Source organism: Pristiophorus japonicus, chromosome 5 (genome assembly GCF_044704955.1).
Source record: "Pristiophorus japonicus isolate sPriJap1 chromosome 5, sPriJap1.hap1, whole genome shotgun sequence".
Taxonomy (NCBI): domain Eukaryota; kingdom Metazoa; phylum Chordata; class Chondrichthyes; family Pristiophoridae; genus Pristiophorus; species Pristiophorus japonicus.
In genome coordinates, this window is record NC_091981.1 from 37,468,651 (window position 1) to 37,485,053 (window position 16,403).

Consider the following 16,403-nt stretch of genomic DNA (forward strand, 5'->3'; position numbering starts at 1 on the left):
GCACAAGGACCACCAGGACCAGCATAACCCCTGACTCCACCATGGCGATTTTCTAATTCTTTCAAATTTACACTGATCTTTAACTTACACAAAATTTTCTTTCAGCAAATAACTTACCTGGTTTAACTTCATTACATATAAGCTGAGAAATGTTGTTGCCTAAATATTCCAAACGTGTAAAATTGTTAACGTAAAACCTATTCTCCTTTGATCCTGCAATCATCAGAAGTTCTTCTTCAATGGCTTTGTCGACACCAACGGCTAAGATATTAACATTGCTGTCTCTGATGGCTGTAGCTGTAGCATTTAGTCCTTCTACCACTGTGGAATCCCCGTCAGTAATGACTATTAGGAACTGAGGCACTCCGTCTTCCTTTCGTCCACCATTTGTTCTACTCAAAAGGGTTCTTGCATGTTTAAGGGCATCAACTGTGTAAGTGTCATTCAGTTCGCCTTTTAATTGCATGATTTTCTTTCGCACATCAGCTTTCGTGCTCTGATTATTCAGATGAAATGCAGTTTTGGGGTGGGTGCCAAACAACATAGCTCCAAATCGAACTCCGTCTGTGGCAACTCCGGTCTGGTCCACCAGGGTCAACATGAACTTTCTCATGCTTTCAAACTTAATGTCGTCAATGCTGTTAGATCCGTCTACTACAAATACAATGTCTGCCTTTTCAGTCCTTTTGCAATCTGCAAAATAAGAAAAGAACAACCAATGACTGTCATACAATGTCGAAGGAAACAAAGGGTTGAAATTCCTTGCCACACCTGCTGTTACTCTGGTGGAGGCTCCTGTAAATCCAGAGAGACACTATTGCCAGCACTACTACTGATGGCCTACTCCACCAGTAGCAGTGTGGAGGTGCGTGTGCAAAATTTCCAGTCTTGCACCTAGTGCCATGCAAAGTAGAAGCCAGTGTTGAGCTTTTTTGAGGTCCTGCGTGACCGCAAGGGTCCAAGTGGCTCTTGGTTTCCCTCAAGGTCTATGCCAGTCTGGAGGGAGCATCGACTGAGATGACTTTAGGCTCTCTTCATATCAAAGTCTTCATCTGACCGGACAATATGCCCGAATAGTGTCAATCACTGAAGACTGATGGTTTCATAGACAGTGGGTTGTGCTGTGTGCCTTCTGATATAGAGGGCTAGACAGAAAGGATACCTGTTGCTAATGTAATATATTATAATATAGTCATAGAATTTTACAGCCCAGAAGGAGGCCATTCGATCGATCGGCCTGTGCCATAACTTAGAGGGTACAAATTTCAAGAAAAACTGAACAGGCTATGTCTCCTTTCTCCATAAAAGACAAGGCTGAGGGGTAACCTGATAGAGGCCTTTAAAATTATGAAAGGGTTCAATGGGATAGACATAGAGAAGCTGTTTCCACTTGTGGGGAGACCAAACTAGGGGGTCATAAATATAAGTTAATAAATCCAATAGGGAATTCTAGAGAAACCTCTTTATGAAGAGAGTGGTAAGAATGTGAAACTGACTATCTGATGGAGTGGTTGAGGCAAATGCTCAATGATAATTCCCTATAAATGTGAAAAATAGCAGTACAGCTTCAAGAACATAACGAGGGACAGGAGTATCCCATGCAGCACCTGTTTTACATGCACAGTGAAAATTTGACACTCCAAACCGATTATGGGGCTTGAGCTTTCAGGGGTGTAGGTTTTCAGTACCAATAGTGCAAAGCAAGACTCCAGGTTCAACCCCTCGCAATATCAGGAGGAGACACCCAATGTATAGTAGCATTATAGAGGCTGAAAATCATAACAGTGGGCCCTATGGCCAATGAACCATGAAATAAATGGGGCAGCATACCCGTGATAGTATGTCATTGTTAATTACCGCAGTTCATTTCTATTGGTTACATAAATAGCTTCTGGGCCTTTCAAAGCTGTGAAAGAATTGTATTGCTAAGTTTTATCTGAGCAAGTTATTCTTGTTTGCTTTTTATAGATAGCGTCAGCAGATTCTTGGAACTCAGTGCATCAGGAAATTCAGAAAAACTTTTACCCACCTGCAGGTGGACTGCAAATCTCCCATGAAATTTTCTTTTCTATTGCATCCAGTTGATCAAAGTTTTTGACATAGTGAACTTTATCCCGAAATCCTCCAATTTCCAGAAGCTGAGTGTAGTTAGCTTTGAAAACCCCCACGGCGAACACGATGACTCCTTTGGCCCTCATGTCTTTAGCTGGTTGAAGGACCTCATCCTGCGATTCTCCATCGGTCATCACTATGAGGTATTGTGGGCTATCAGGCCGACCCCCTTTACCTTCATCAAAGTAGTCCGCTGTAAATCTCAGCGCACGACCTGTGTTTGTTCCCCCTCCCAACTGTTGCATGTTATCGATCGCGCTGTTTACATCAGCTTTTAAAGTGTAATGATTAAGTTGGAACATTAGTTCTGGATCTGTGGAAAACTGTATTACCCCAATTTGAACCTTATCTGATCCAACACTGATATTATCTACAAAAGCATGGATAAAGCTCTTCATTTCCTGAAAGTCTTCCTGCTTTATACTCCCTGATCCATCAATTAGGAAGGTGATGTCAGCTTTGTGGAAGATGTTGCAAGCTAAAGGAAAATAAAGCGCAATAAATGTTTTTAAAATGCTGTGTCTGTCAACAAGTTTAAATAAAACAGCATAGTAGCAATTACAAGTATTTTATCCACTCATGGATATATATCACATACCCTGTAGATTTTCTCTCCGCAAAGATTACTTCCTATAACAACCGTATGTCAATATTTATAATTACATTTCCTATCTAAACATTTGTAATGACACCAGAGGTAAGAAGGTTAAATTAGGACAGGTTGCATAAACATTACTTGTATTCCCTTGAGTACAGATGATTGTGAGATGATCTGATGAAGGTATTTAAAATGTTAAAAGGATTTCATAGGGTAGATACAGAGAAACTATTTCCTCTAATGGGGGAATCATGACTGAGGTAACATAATCTTAAAAGTAGAGCTAGGCTATTTAGAAAGGAAAGCAGGAAACATTTTTTCACACAGAGGGTAATGGAAATCTGGAATTCTCTACCCCAAAAAGATGTAGATTCTGGGATAATTGGAGCTTTCAAGATTGAGATTTTTGTTCGGTAAGGGTATCAGGGGATATGGAGCCAAGGCAGGTAAATGGAGTTGAAGTATAGATCAGCCATAATCTAATTGAATGGTGGAACAAGCTCGAGGAGTTGAGTGGCCTATTCATGTTCGGAAAATAATGGTAAAACTGTGTGAACAATTCACCATCACGGTTGTTTGATGAACCAATCAAATTACTTAAAATACTTTTAGAAAACAAAATTTCACGTGTCACTTTTTTTCAGAAACTGAGATTTCAGTAATCCAAAATAAGGTTTCACACAGTAAGAAAAATCAAAAAACTTGTCTGGAGTTGAAATTGTCCTGCTGTGTGCCTCCCATTAGCACCTCCAGAGGGCGTTAACGGGGCACAAATGTGTTTTCGCCCAGGGGGAGTGGGGGGCTGGGGGGTGGCGCTACCGGCTCCCGCAAAATTGCGTGGGAAGTAGAGGAGGCGCAAGACCCTTGGCCGCTGTGCCACCAGCGATTACATCATCATCATGCACAACGACCCAGTTTTGTCCCGCATTGGCAGTTGGGCAGCGCCCCATAAGGCTGCCGCGGGCAATGTCATTGCCAGCTCGTGGGTTGTGAACCGGGTCGCACTTCGTTTGGGGGTCGAAAGTTAAAGGGAAGGTGTGTGCGGTGCCATTTTTCATTTCCACTCGATTTACCAGTCCAACCTCCCTGGGTTTTTTGGGGGGGTCCATGCCACGATGGTGCAACCTGGCACTCCACTCATTGCCAAGCTGTGACCACGGCATCCCACAGCCCCGGTGGTCTACTGGAGGTCCCTCAAACCCGTGCAGAGCTCGCAGTATGCCCTCCCCTTTAAAGGAAGTGGACAGCCCAGTGACGCGCCAGTGCTACACGCTGTGCCCAATGGAAGGAGTTGGCAGAGGTAATTAGTGCCACCACTAGAACCAGTCGAATGGCAAGTCAATGTTGTAAAACCTTTCATGACTTCATCAGATAAGCCAAAATAAAAAGACTAACATAGCTCATGGGTTTGGGTGTGGGTGGGGGTTAAAACCGACAAAAATATTAACGCGTCAGGAAGCTGGCTCCAAGAGAGGCCGGTTATCTATTAACATCTTCTCATCGCCCAATTAGAGCAATATTTCAATTACTTTTAAATTTAACGGTGCAGCCATGGGTTTCCCAGGCTTCCTGAAACTCACCAGTGAAAGCAATTCCCACAATGGGAATTGAAGAGGCTGAATCAAACTCATGGAAGTACTGCAATAAATACTTACTACTCACAGTTGCTTCCTTACCTGCGAGAGGGAAAGGGTTTTTTCACAGCACTTTTGCTGAGAGTTACCTTTCTACACTTTGGAGCTTATCTCAATCACTTAAGGATGGCTGGCACTTTTGTTGCCTGAGATTGGACCTCAGACGAGGACCAGCACCAGCAGCTGCAGCCTGCTCTTGAAAAACCTGTAGCTGAACAGCAGAGAGGGGAGCAGCAGAGGGGGAAAGGCAGAGGGGTGCAGCTTGCAGGAGGCACTACCCACAACACTGGGTGTGGAGACAGAGGCTTTGTTTCCTTGACATGTCCAAACAGTAGTGTTTCAGGAGGTTCAGATCATCACATCAGGAGGTGTCAGATATTTGCAGCCTGCTCGAAGAAGCCCTGCTGCCTCGACCTGGTGGCCAACTGTTACCACTGGTGGTCAAGGTCACCACTTCCCTCAACTTTTTAGCCTCTGGTTCCTTCCAGGGCTCTGCCAGAGACATATCTGGGATCTCCAAGTCAGCGGCTCACAAATGCATAAGACAGGTGACTGACAGGTTATTTGTTAAGGTCGGCAATTATGTGAACTTTGCCTGCAATGCTGCCAATCAGAATGAGTGAGCGCTTGGATTTGCGTCACTGGCTGGCTTCCCACTGATGCAGGGCAACGTCGACTGCACACACGTGGCAAACCGGGCACCCCCAAATCAACCAGGAATATTCGTCAACGGCAAGGGCTTCCACTCCATCAATGTGCAGCTATTGTTAAACCACGAAAAAATATTTATGCAGTGTGCACCAGATGTGTGATTCAACAAGCCATCGGCATGCTGGAGATGTGCTTCAGGTCCTAGACAGAGCAGAATGCGCCTTTCAGTACGCACCGGCCAAGGTGTCCAGAATGATTGCAGTGTCTGTGCTCTGCACAACATCGCGCAGCAGCGAGGCTTGGACCTGCAAGAGGAACAAGGCGCAAACCTCAGATTCTCTTCAGATGATTCTGAGGAGGAGAAGATGAGGAGGAGAAGATGGGGATGAGCAAGGTGATGAGGGCAATGTACCACCAGCTGTTCACATTGCTGTCAGGGATGCCAGGGTCGCCCTTATTGTTGCCACCTTCACTTAGGTTGCAACGGCCACTCTTCCCGGCCCCCAGCCCCATGCCAATGATATAAAGCAGTCCTGAAAACAATCAAACACCTCTTGCACATCCGCCCATTGAATCCCATCAGTTCATGTCTTCCCATTCATCATCAAACAATGTAAAAGGCGACTTGTCACCCAGCAACCAAGAATGGGCAAGGCGGGAACGTGGGGCAAAAAAATGTAATTTATGTACTTTAACTAAACAATAGAAACTTAACAACATTATCACACACCCATGTGCATATCTTTGTGCAACTATAAAACTTTTCATTTCCTTTTCCTACCGCTCCTATGTGGTGCAACCTCTGTGGTTTCAGCAGAGGTAGAAGCAGGCTGCTCAGATCCCTGCTCTGACTGCTGAAATGCTCTAGGCTGACACCAGCTGGATTTTGGAGCCCATGAGGTCCCCGCTAAAGACTGTTCCACCTGCACCTGTACAGAGGGAGACGTGGCCATCGGGAGACTTGGGAGCATAGAAACATAGAAACATTGAAAATAGGTGCAGGAGTAGGCCTTCGAGCCTGCACCGCAATGCAATGAGTTCATGGCTGAACATGCAACTTCAGTACCCCATTCCTGCTTTCTCGCCATACCCCTTAATCCCCCTAGTAAATAAGGACTACATCTAACTCCTTTTTGGATATATTTAGTGAATTGGCCTCAACAACTTTCTGTGGTAGAGAATTCCACAGGTTCACCACTCTCTGAGTGAAGAAGTTTCTCCTCATCTCGGTCCTAAATGGCTTACCCCTTATCCTTAGGCTGTGACCCCTGGTTGTGGACTTCCCCAACATTGGGAACATTCTTCCTGCATCTAACCTGTCTAAACCCATCAGAATTTTAAACGTTTCTGTGAGATCCCCTCTCATTCTTCTGAACTCCAGTGAATACAAGCCCAGTTGATCCAGTCTTTCTTGATATGTCAGTCCCGCCATTCCGGGAATCAGTCTGGTGAACCTTCGCTGCACTCCCTCAATAGCAAGAATGTCCTTCCTCAAGTTAGGAGACCAAAACTGTACACAATACTCCAGGTGTGGCCTCACCAAGGCCCTGTACAACTGTAGTAACACCTCCATGCCCCTATACTCAAATCCCCTCACTATGCAGGCCAACATGACATTTGTTTTCTTAACCGCCTGCTGTACCTGCATGCCAACCTTCAATGACTGATGTACCATGACACCCAGGTCTCGTTGCACCTCCCCTTTTCCTAATCTATCACCATTCAGATAATAGTCTGTCTCTCTGTTTTTACCACCAATGTGGATAACCTCACATTTATCCACATTATACTTCATCTGCCATGCATTTGCCCACTCACCTAACCTATCCAAGTCACTCTGCAGCCTCATAGCATCCTCCTCACAGCTCACACTGCCACCCAACTTAGTGTCATCCGCAAATTTGGAGATACTACATTTAATCCCCTCGTCTAAATCATTAATGTACAATGTAAACAGCTGGGACCCCAGCACAGAACCTTGCGGTACACCACTAGTCACTGCCTGCCATTCTGAAAAGTACCCATTTACTCTACTCTTTGCTTCCTGTCTGCCAACCAGTTCTCAATCCACGTCAGCACACTAACCCCAATCCCATGTGCTTTAACTTTGCACATTAATCTCTTGTGTGGGACCTTGTCGAAAGCCTTCTGAAAGTCCAAATACACCACATCAACTGGTTCTCCCTTGTCCACTCTACTGGAAACATCCTCAAAAAATTCCAGAAGATTTTCAAGCATGATTTCCCTTTCACAAATTCATGCTGACTTGGACCTATCATATCACCTCTTTCCAAATGCGCTGCTATGAAATCCTTAATAATTGATTCCATCATTTTACCCACTACCGATGTCAGGCTGACTGGTCTATAATTCCCTGTTTTCTCTCTCTCTCCTTTTTTAAAAAGTGGGGTTACATTGGCTACCCTGCACTCCATAGGAACTGATCCAGAGTCTATGGAATGTTGGAAAATGACTGTCAATGCATCCGCTATTTCCAAGGCCACCTCCTTAAGTACTCTGGGATGCAGTCCATCAGGCCCTGAGGATTTATCGGACTTCAATCCCATCAATTTCCCCAACACAATTTCCCGACAAGATGTGCTCAAGGTGGTGATCTAAGCTATGGAAGTTACCTTGTGAATAAATGGCGATTACTTTTATCTCCAATGTTTAAGACACCATGAGAACTACCAAACTTGGCAAAAACTTGTTTCTGAAATAGGAATTAATAAGTTCAAATATTAAGGTAAATTGATATGAGTTGCTTTTTCGAGCACTCAAGAAGGGAAAATTCTCACTGAAGTTTAAAGGGATAATTCTTTACTAAAATAAACTGCTTGGGAACAATTTAGGTGGTCCTACTAAATGCTGTATATCAAGAGAAAAAGTTTGTGGGGAAAAATAATTGAAGATTGAAAAAATCTGTTATTACAAGACAATATGGTTGTTTAGATTTGTGATAAGTTTCAAATGATAAAAAGGACTCGGGCACAATATAGTTGGTTATAAAGAATTTTAAAAATGTTGATCTTTAATATTGTATTTAGGATAGTAAGGTTACTCCAGAGTTCATGAATATGAATAGTAATTAATGGGATGTCTACTTAAGATGCAAGATTGAAACAGGAAAATTACAGCACCAAGTAGGAATTTTTCTAACATTCTCGTGAAAGTTAGGAATGTATAGTTAAGAATAATAAATCGATAGCTTTCTCTTGGAGACATTTGTGTCATTGCCGATGAATTTTTAAAGAAAGTTGCATTGATAACCTGACCACTACCTGAAACATGCAGTGGAAGATGAGCAAAGATTCTAGACAATCTTTAGATAAGATTATCTGAAAGCCCAAGATGGCTTGCATCAAATGGCATAGAGATAGATACCGGTGTAAGAGTGCAGACGTGATTTGTTGCGCATGAGGCAACTTGTATGTGGAAATGCATGGTGAATTTGCACTAAAGAACAGGTCTCAAGACATACTGTGTTACTTGATAACAGAAGACATGAAATGGTTAATGTGGCTCAGGGAATTGTGACAATTATTAAAGCACTGATACATACTCCCATCGAGAAACTATCGAATTAATGAATAAAAGCGATTGAAGGTGTGTTTAAGTGAAAAACGATATAGATGTTAGATTGGGACAATTGAAGGCTAGGAAGAAATACATTTAAAATGAATTATCCACAATGAATGGATACGAGTAGAAGATATCTGGAGAATCTTTTAAGTCCATGACTTGTTGATTAAATGTTAAATTTCAGCTTTCTTTACAATATCTGTTTTGGTTGTTTGCATCAAATTTGCTGGAAATGTATATACTTAGTCAATGTGCTTGTGATTGTAAGACCATAACCTGGCATATTTCTAACAAAACACTCTCTTCCTCAGGCGACCAAAGGCTGCACTGGCACACTGAAGGCTGTGTTGGACCTCATCGTCGATGTCTGCTCTTGTTGACAGTAGGCTCCTAATAAGGATTTTCCTCAGTTTCTCCTTCTTACTAGACCCTCTGACCCCTTTTATATCCGGAAAGTTGTTTGTGTCCTCCTTCGTGAATACTGAACCAAAGTACTTGTTCAATTGGTCTGCCATTTCTTTGTTCCCCGTTATGACTTCCCCTGATTCTGACTGCAGGGGACCTACGTTTGTCTTTACTAACCTTTTTCCCATTACATATCTATAGAAGCTTTTGCAGTCCGTCTTAATGTTCCCTGCAAGCTTCCTCACGTACTCTATTTTCCCTGCCCTAATCCCTTTGTCCTCCTCTGCTGAGTTCTAAATTTCTCCCAGTCTCCGGGTTCGCTGCTATTTCTGGCCAATTTGTATGCCACTTCCTTGGCTTTAATACTATCCCTGATTTCCCTTGATAGCCACGGTTGAGCAACCTTCCCTTTTTTATTTTTACGCCAGACAGTGATGTACAATTGTTGTAGTTCATCCATGCAGTCTCTAAATGTCTGCCCATCCACTGTCAACCCCTTAAGTATCATTCGCCAATCTATCCTGACTGGGGGGTGGGGGCAGGGGGGGCAACTGACAAAGGGTGAGAAGCTGAAGTGCTTTGAATGGAGTCCCTATTTCCATGTCCCCTTTCACCATCACCCCTGTCATGGCCCAGTCACATTTCACTGCAATCACTGTGCTGGAGAGCACTTTGTTGCAGATCAGTGCGGCGCTGTAAGGACAAGGCTAAGGTATCTGTCATCCTATTTAAGGTGGCAGGCATATTGGCATCCAGGCAAAATGGCTGCACAGCTGTGGTCAAGGCATGCTTGGACACATTTGATTGGATTGTTTGATGTTCCATGGAGCTGGTCACTCTATCCATGGAAGAACACATCATCACAAAGCCCTGCGACATCAACCCACTCATGCTGGAGGTGGACTCCTCCATTCTCTCTGCAATCATTGTCAGTGTGCTTGGAAAGATTGTCAGTGCATTGAACATTCTCTGCAGCTCAATGATTCTCCTGTGCATCGACTGTCCCACAGGTACAGCTTCTGTGTCCCGCTGAGCAGAGCTTGGAGAGGGCCGACGCAGACTCGCCACTGCTGTCCCTGCCACCACCATATGCTCTTCTTCACTTGTGAAATGTGAGTCACCAGGTGAAAACCCAACTATCTGTCTAAGTGATCCCAGAAAGTGCAAGTATCTACGTTGCTACATGATATGCATGAGACGTGTAATGGTGCACCCTCAGAAGGATTCAGCTCCTCTAACAATTCGTCATCCGCGACCTCCATCAGCTTCTGTTGCATCGTGAAGGTCCTGACGAAGATAAAAGACATGAATTGGTATTGGCAAGGTAAGAATGTTGCAAATTATTATTATGAAGATGATCATATTTCACTCACTGTTGACATCAAATCAACATGACTGAGTGCCGTATGACATGTGGGTTACTGATATTTAATTGTCTCACCAGGAAGCTGGGACCTCCCCCTCACCATCTCCGACAACCAGGGATGCCGAAACTCATTTAGCACCAGCGCCTCCTGCTCTGCTGGCAATTCCTTGGAGGGCAACTACCGGTTCTCTCCCTACTCTCGTATTCTGTGCTCTTTTCTCCTGCAATAAGGGAAAGAACAGACGCATGAGAGAGTGTAATGGCATGTGATCACCCAACGGATGCAGTGCATTTGGTTAGGGTGACTATTGGGGAGAGGGATGCAATTTTTTTTTTTTTTTTTTAATTCGTAGCCAATCGTTCCAATTCTTTGTCAAATCACAAACGCCAGAGGTCACCTTGCACACGCCAAGGATCACTCTGCGCCAATGTTCTTAGCCAAAAGGCCTAGAGCCACTGCACCATTCCTGGAAGTACTGCAATACCAGGTTCGTGCCATGGAGGTGGATGGGTCAGGTCCCCCACACACCTCCGGGGAGGTGGATGGGTCAAGCCACCCCACCCACCTCCTGTTTCCAAAAAAGCAAGCATATACCTTCCTGATCCAGGGAGAACCACCCGGAGGTCATGGTGGCTACTCCCCTGTCAGGTCAGTTACGCATGATCTTAGCCAAATGATCTTAGCCAAAAGGCCGAGGATGAGGGTGAATGGCAGCGAGTGATGGGTAGATGGGGATGTGAGGAAGTGCATAGACTAAGAGGGAAGGGTGCACCTTCAAGTAAGTGGGTGTGAGCAATTGTGTGATGGACTAGACTTGAGAAGGCAGAGTGAAGAGTGGAGTGATGCACCCAGTAGGATGTAGCTAAATGTGCAACTGTGCTCACCTTTTCTTACCTGGCTAGATCATTAAAATGACCTACATCTACCTACAGTGGTTCCTGTACTGACTCCATGAACGTGGCCAATGCTCCTACTGCTCACCTCCTGAGCCACCTCCAGCTGCGCCTTCTTGATGTCACCAGCTGGTTTCTTCCTCCCACTGCTAGGAAAGAGTATCTCTCTCTGGCTCCTCATTGACCCCGGCATCAGATCAAGAGAGGCATCATCGAAATGCGGTGCAGCTTTGGATCATCTCAAATCCACTCATAACCTTTCTCCTCTCTTGTTTCCAGCTCCAACTTCTCCAAATTCCATCTTCGATTGGCCCTTTAAATATTGTAGTTGAGACTGCGTCCTGCAGGGCCTCATTGCTACTGTGGATTGCACACCGAGTCAGGAGATAAAATGCTAATGAGATGGCAGAGTTTAAAAGGTCACTGACAGAAGCGCTGAACTTACTTCTGGGTTTCCCGCGCAATATCGGACCCTCCCACTCCCAGCACTTCTCTGAGTTAACATCAGGGCCGATGTATTACTTTCCTGAATCTCTCTGAGCAAGTACAAGACTCTTTACATCCTAGCTGAAGTGCTCTGGCACGGGCTCGACGGGCCAAATGGTGTAACCATTCTATGATTCTATGGTCCTTTCACTACAAGAATGCCTTACCTTAATCCTCACACATGTAGAAGAAATTAGATCAGGTCTCAGATTCAAACCTGCATTTCTAATCATCCCGATTAAAGATTCCTCACTAACATTTTGGTTGAACGTGCTTCATGATTGGCAAGCAAGGTGCATTCACACTCTGTACTTTCATCTTGAAGGCTGCACTGTTAACTCATTATAATCGTAGTGAGAAATGTTCTATTGCTAGCTCATTACCATAAGTCATTACTATCAAGTAAAATCAGGGAAAACCCGAAGGTGTTTTGTAAATGCATTAGGAGCAAGACGATAACTAGACAAAGAGTGGGGCCTATTAGAGATCATAAAGGGAATTTGTGTGTGGAGGCTGAAGACGTGGGTAGGATTCTGAATGAATACGTTGTATCTGTTTTCACAAAAGAGAGGGGCGGTGCAAACTTTGCAATGAGGGAGGAGTGTGAAATATTCGACGAGATAAAGATAGTGAGAGAAGAAGTATTAAGGGGCTTGGCAGCTTTGAAAATGGATAAATCCCCAGGCCCGGATGAAATGTATCCCAGGTTGTTAAGAGAAGCAAAAGTGGAAATAGCAGAGGCTCTGACCATCATTTTTCTAATCCTCTCTGGCTACAAGTGTGGTGCCAGAGGACTGGATGACTGCTAATGTTGTACCTTTGTTTAAAAAGGGAGAAAGGAATAACCTCAGTGGTGGGAAAATTATTGGAAAAAATCCTGAGGGACAGGATAAATCTTCATTTGGAAAGACATGGATTTGTCGAGCGAAGGTCGTGTCTGATTAAATTGATTACATTTTTCGAGGAGGTAACCATGAGGGTCGATGAGGGCAAAGCGTATGATGTAGTCTATATGGATTTTAGCAAAGCTTTTGATAAGGTCCAACATGGCCGACTGGTCACTAAAGTAATAGCCCATGGGACCCAGGTCAATGTGGCAAAATTGGTTCGGAGGCAGGAAGCAAAGGTAATGGTTGATGGGTGTTTTTGTGACTGGAAGGCTGTATCCAGTGGGCTTCCGCAGGGCTCAGTGCTGGGTCCCTTGCTTTTTGTGGTACATATCAATGACTTGGACTTAAATGTTGGGGGTATGATTAAGAAGTTTGCAGATGACACTAAAATAGGATGTGTGGTTGATAATGAAGAAGAAAGCTGCGGACTGCAGGAAGATATCAATATACTGGTCAGGTGGGCAGAACAGTGGCAAATGGAATTCAATCCGGATAAGTGTGAGGTAATGCATTTAAGGAGGTCTAACAAGGCAAGGGAATACACATGAAATGGTACGACACTGAAAAGTGTAGAGGAACAAAGGGACCTTGGAGTGCAGGTCCTTGAAGATAGTAGGCTAGGTGGATAAGATGGTTAAGAAGGCATATGGAATACTTGCTTTTAAAAGTCGAGGCATGGAATACAAGAGCAAGGAGGTTATGTTTGAACTGTATAAAACACTGGTTAGGCTGCAGCTGGAGTACTCCGTGCAGTTCTAGTCACCACATTACAGGACAGAAGTGATTGCAGTGGAAAGGGTGCAGAGCAGATTTACAAGAATATTGACTAGACTGGAGAATTTTGACTATGAGGAAAGATTGGAGATGCTGGGTCTGTTTTCTTTGGAACAGAGGAGGCTAAGGGGAGACCTGATTGAGGTGTATAAAATTATGAGGGGATAGAGTGGATAGGAAGAACCTGTTTCCCTTAGCAGAGGGGTCAACAACCAGGGGTATAGATTTAAAGTAATTGGGGGGAGATTTAGAGGAGATTTTTGGGGAAATGTCTTTACCCAGAGGGTGGTGAGGGTCTGGAACTCACTGTCTGAAAGGATGGTAGAAGCAGGAACGCTCACCACATTTAAAAGTACTTGGACGTGCACTTAAAGTGCCGTAACCTACAGGGCTACTGACCAAGAACTGGAAAGTGGGATTAGGCTGGATAGCTCTTGGTCGGCCGGCGCGGACACAATGGGCCAAAATGGCCTTCTTCCGAGCTGTAAATTTCTTTGATTTCTATCGTGAGAAATATTCTATTGCTAACTCATTACCATCATAGTAAGAAGTGACCCAGTAAGAATCATTACTACCAGTCTTCACAATATTAATGAGAAAGTCATGCTTGGCATTAGCTTTTGATTTGGAAGAACACACTGATTAGAGCGAATTTTATTTCTTACCTTCCTTTGAACAGATATCCCGTACAATATTGCTTTTCATATCTGTCAAAGCATCAAAATTGTGCGTGTAAAAGATTCTTTCATCAGCACCTGCAATGAGCTGAAGATCATTTTTCGATGCATCTCCCACACCAACAGCATAGAGAATTACCCCCTCCTGCCTTAGTTCTGCAGCAGGACTTGTTACATTATCCTGTGACTGTCCATCTGTGATGGTGATCAGGAAACGCCGCACCCTGTGTCCACGGCTTATCTCTGCTTCACTGATGAAATTCTTCATGTAGGTTAATGCACGGCCTGTTTTAGTGCCTCCTCCAAGCTGAGCGATTCGTTTAATCGCTCCCTCCAATTCAGTTTTGCGGGTATATTGAGTGGGTTCAAATTCAGTTTGTGGATTAGATGCATATTGGACAACCCCAACACGAACCTGGTCTGCACTAATACTGAATACCCTCACTACTTCTAGCAGGAATCTTTTTATGTCCTTGAAGTTCTCAGGTTGTATACTGCCTGATCCATCAACAAGGAAAAATATATCGGCTTCATCTGTTTCAACACAGCCTGAAAAGAGAAAGGGGCATTGCTTCAGTTACTGAAGAACAGCAGGAAGACACAACAGGGCTTTGATGCTTATCTGTGTATTATATTCTAGCTGCTCCTTTCAAGTTTTATAATTGTTTTTACCTCCAAGTGTAAAATTATTATCTTTTTGTAAATCTAATACAATTATATATTTTCCAAATTCATTTACAAATTAATTATAATTAAAATATATTACACTACACAGCAAAAATTCATAGGGCTAGAAATTCGGTTCTCAGCGATAACGGTATTTTTTCGCCAAAATTACCATTATTGTGTCGCTATCACTATGAGGCCGTAAATTGAAGGTAAAAATCGGCGTTACACAAGGATTCGCGGCGCAAACCACAAATTTTGGCAACTTTAGTCTGAGGCAGATAGCGCTGCGAGTTGGGCCCAGGGAGGGCTGAAAAACACCTAAAAATAAATGGGAAATAAAAAATTCACAAAACATTTTCAAGACACTTACCAAGTGAATCGCTGCAAAAGAATTAAAAAATGAAAACTTTAACTTACTTTTTTGCAGGTCTTCATAATTACCGCTGCTCCAAAGGGCTGCAACGCAGCTTTTACCCTGTCGGTCTTATTCACGCAAAATATGAGTGCACACAGAGCCAAATTTTTGGCAAAAGCGATATTTCGAGTCTTGCATGGCAGCGGTTCTCTCTCCAGCGCTATTTGAAAACCGCCGCCACAAAACGTCACCGAAATTTCCGCTGATCGGGTTTTCGCCAAAAAAGGTGAAATACCAAAAACCTGGTTGCAAAATCGCCGAATGTCCAGCCCATAATTCTTCCCAAATAAGGCGCATTGGACGGTGCTGCTGATGATTTCAACTTGAAAGTCAATTGCTAAATTTGGAAGGTCCCATGTTCGATTCCCAATCTGTGCTGAACTTATCGATCTCACCTCGGGCAGCAGAATTAAATGATAACATTGGTGTGACGCTCTCAATTAGGGAGGGGAAAGGAAGCCATGTAGGCGTCCATTCCAGGAACACTTGGTTGGAATTGCATATGTGTGAAACATCAGGAGAAGACAAGAGCAGTTAAACTGGTTGTGATCCACTGTGTCGTTGAATAGTCTGCAAACACAGAGGGGGAAAAAGTGGGCTCGGTAGCACCCTTCTGATGCCAAGTGAGCCGGACGCCAAATTGGTAATGGGGTTAGTGCATATGCACCTAATGTCCACCAGCAGCTTGCAGAGCAGATAGAACATGATGTCAATCAGTGTGCAACACTGAGTTGACGTCAGCGTTGCCATTTTGGAACTCCACGCTCCGTCCTCGCACAGCCGAACATGTGTTCACCGGCATGAAGGACCCCCTCACCAGTGCTGTTTAAAGCAACCATCAACTACTTGCAGGATAGTTGCTGGTTTATTTCTTCCGGCTGTTGCTGCAATTCAACATGTTTTGGGTGCTTTTTTTAGAGTTGGTTAAAGTTTCAAACATTTACAGGGGCACTTGTGGCAGGTGCTGAAGTACTTTCTTGATGGATTCAAGGCTTCTGCACAATCAAGTTACTTGTAAACCTTTCTCTTGGCATTGAGCATGATTGGAAGAATGAGCAGAGTTCACGTGGAGCAGGACAAGCTGCTAGAAGAGGAGGGGGGAGAAATGCTCTCAGCAGGAGGACATATCGCCCAGGGTGTTCAGGGACCAATTCTCCGAGCTGAATTTCAACAACGACCAATGTTTGAGATGTCTGCAATTCACTAAGGAGATCGTCACTGAAATCTGCCAACTGCTGCAACCACAATTC

General features: G+C 44.0%; 1 protein-coding gene across 1 annotated transcript in view; it reads right to left on the reverse strand.

Annotated features, from left to right (window-relative positions):
- Window positions 1–16,403, reverse strand: part of LOC139264064 (collagen alpha-6(VI) chain-like) — a 178,460-nt gene that overhangs the window by 97,637 nt on the left and 64,420 nt on the right. Inside the window, exons 6-8 of the mRNA XM_070880162.1 lie at window positions 14,058–14,618; window positions 2,030–2,590; window positions 118–693 (exon numbers count right to left, since the gene is read on the reverse strand). Of these exons, the coding sequence (XP_070736263.1) occupies window positions 118–693; window positions 2,030–2,590; window positions 14,058–14,618 (1,698 nt within the window). The remainder of the gene's footprint in view (window positions 1–117; window positions 694–2,029; window positions 2,591–14,057; window positions 14,619–16,403) is intronic.